General features: G+C 38.4%; 1 protein-coding gene across 1 annotated transcript in view; it reads left to right on the top strand.

Moving 5' to 3' along the window:
• The first annotated feature begins 380 nt into the window (after nt 1–380).
• LOC114071784 overlaps nt 381–2,703 on the top strand; it is a 14,102-nt gene continuing 11,779 nt past the window's right edge. The window contains exons 1-3 of the mRNA XM_027909640.1: nt 381–403; nt 667–727; nt 1,432–1,546. Coding sequence (XP_027765441.1) covers nt 381–403; nt 667–727; nt 1,432–1,546 — 199 coding nt within the window. The remainder of the gene's footprint in view (nt 404–666; nt 728–1,431; nt 1,547–2,703) is intronic.

The raw sequence follows: 2,703 nt of genomic DNA, 5'->3' as shown, positions 1-2,703 counted from the left end.
GTCCAGCAGAGCCAGTGCCAGCCAGGATGGACCCACCACTGGGCAAGGCCAAGCCCATCAGTGATGTGGTAAGTACCTTTGGGATAAAAAAGTTAAGGGGAAAAAAATTCTATGCAACTAATAGGGAGACCTAGGTACCTAAATAGGAGCAGATTTAATCAGTAAAGCCAATAATCAGGTGATGTGAATTATAGGTTCATAATTAGGAGTGTAAACAGCTGAAGAGTTTTGTCAGTATAAAGGTGGCAGCCTTTCAGTTTAAATCAAGACTGAGAAGCCAAAGAGGCTTTGATTTCTATGCAAAGCTGATGAAGAGGATTTTTGTTTGTGTGGGACTATAAAGGAAAAAGAATCACAAGTAGATGCTGAGCAAATGCACAATGAAGCTGAGGCTGGTGAAGAGGTGAGGGCTCTATGTCTGCTAAGCATAAATGGTCTTACCTGAGGCATTAAATGTAAGGTGAACCTTTCTGGTTTACCTTTCTTGCTTTTCTAGTGGTGACTATTTAAATCCCTTTTTCTAATTTCTGAGCCTAAAACTGCTGCTTAAAACTTCATACTAGTTTAATATTCCAACTCGAATTTTCTAAACTTTCTAAACAAGAAATGTGTTAGTAAGCTGTTATCACAGCTGAAACTGCTGCTGATCCCTGTCTTCTTTCACAGGTTGCTACTAATAGGTATATTCATCTCTGAAGTGTGGACCCAAGAAAGACCAGGTAATGCTGCTAGAAACTGATTTCACATCAGTTTCCAGGCCTTTGCATTGGTAATATATATGTTTATGTGTGTATTTCTGAAGAGTCTGAAGCTCTTGTGGCAGCCTTACTTGTACGTTCTTCTGAGAAGTTCTGAACCTACAGGGTAGGCTGATGGACAGCTGATATGGCTGCTGACTACCCAGGCTGACTTGGGGTTCCTCTTGTGAATAGATGTGCAGAGGTGGAGGGGTTTATGTTTTTTGTAGGGTTTTTTGGTTGGTTGGTTGGTTGGGTTTTTTGGTTTTGTTTTGTGATTTGGTTGTGGGTTTGTGGTTTTTTTTCTTTTTTTACTAGGATTTTTTTTTGTTTAGGGCTTGAGGGTCTTTTCTCTTTGCAGGAGTGTGCAGGACTTTGATATTCTGTTTTATTTCATCTAAGGTCTTCAGGTTGGGGCAGCCAATCTAGTACCTTGTTGACCCTGTTCCTAAATCCTGTTTCCATGACTTACTGGCTGTTGCAGGTAGCATTGGCAGATGATCAGGCACAGTTACTACTAGGATACTAATTCCGGGGCTAGCTTTTCTCCTGGAATTATTGCCAGTATAAACACAATCTCTAACACCTCCAAACCAGAAATGCTGGTGTATGACTGTCACAATGCTGACTTTATAGAGCAATCTGGGAAGCAGCAGATTTGTTTGTGTCATATTTTCAATCCCCTACATACCAGCCTTTCTGTGCATTGAATGCAGGATCCATGAGTTTGGAGTGCTTGGGGAACCTTCTGCGGGTAACACTGAATGCAGAATACTTTGAGGACAAATACTTATCTTTTGCTGTTGTTGGTAAGTTGATACAGAAGAATTTGGAAAGGAAATTACACAGGGTGAAATATTTAAAGTTCTCTGAGGTTCTTCTATACTGGAATTCCCTGGATTATTTTAATATCATAGAGCTTTGTAGGTTGGACCTTGTTGTAAGTAAAGCCAAATGACGCCTTGATTTCTGTAGAACTTATCCTGTAGACTTGTTGTGTGATAACCATAAGTAGATTTGGTATCGACATCTTTGGACTCAAATTAAAATGCATAAAGTAGTTTCTAGGTATATCAATACCAGTGTATTTCCTTCCTGACAAAAATATTCTCCAGTAACAGCACATTCTATTCTGAAAACTCCCTGTTTGAACCTGGCACTACATTACTGACTCTTGCACTACTGACTTTTCACCTTCTTGGCTTACAGGTTGGTGGAGACAAATAAATACTTAATAAAATTTAAGAAAAATTAGCTGGGCCTTCTAGCTGTGGACTTAGTAGTCAGCAAGTGATGCATTTGAGTGAAAATTGCCACAGAACACCCTGGAAGGGAACAATGAGGTTACTTTTAGGCTACAAACACCTGCTCTACAGTATTACTTGTATAAAACATAAATTTGGCCTTGAACTAGTTCTCCATACTAGTTATCTGCTTAACTATGTATAATCCATAACATCCAGTTTTCTAGAATGTTAAACTTTTTTCAAAAAAACATTAAAAATATGTTCTTTGTTCAGGCGTCTTCATTCATACACTAAGACACTGCAGCTGGGATTATATATACCTTAAAAGCATAAAGCAATTATTTTTGGAAGAAAAAAATCCTAAAACAACTAAAACACAAAACAATGAAAAGCTCAAAACCACAAGACAGTTTTGTAGACCGAAAAAAAACAAGTTGATCTTTAGTGTGTTCATCATCCTGGTAGATTGTCTCCTGAAAACTCTACTGGCCAGGCAGGCATCAGAAAAACACAGCCCTGTGCTAGCCAAAGGTAACCCTCCTGGTGTTGCTAGGTTGTCATCTGTCACTTCTGACAGCTTTGACACTGCTGACCTAACTGACTGTTCTGAGATTATTGTGGGGTTTGCCCCTTTAGGATTTAATCTTTCCATCTTGATGGTTTTGGTTTGGTTTTTTTTTTTTTTTTTTTTTTTTTTTTTTTTTTTTTTTTTTTTTTTT

Source organism: Empidonax traillii, unplaced genomic scaffold (genome assembly GCF_003031625.1).
Source record: "Empidonax traillii isolate 1590-97213 ecotype Southwest subspecies unplaced genomic scaffold, ASM303162v1 scaffold2281:size57497, whole genome shotgun sequence".
NCBI lineage: Eukaryota > Metazoa > Chordata > Aves > Passeriformes > Tyrannidae > Empidonax > Empidonax traillii.
Note: the sequence above shows the minus strand (reverse complement) of the source record. Positions and strands in the feature narration are given on the sequence as shown.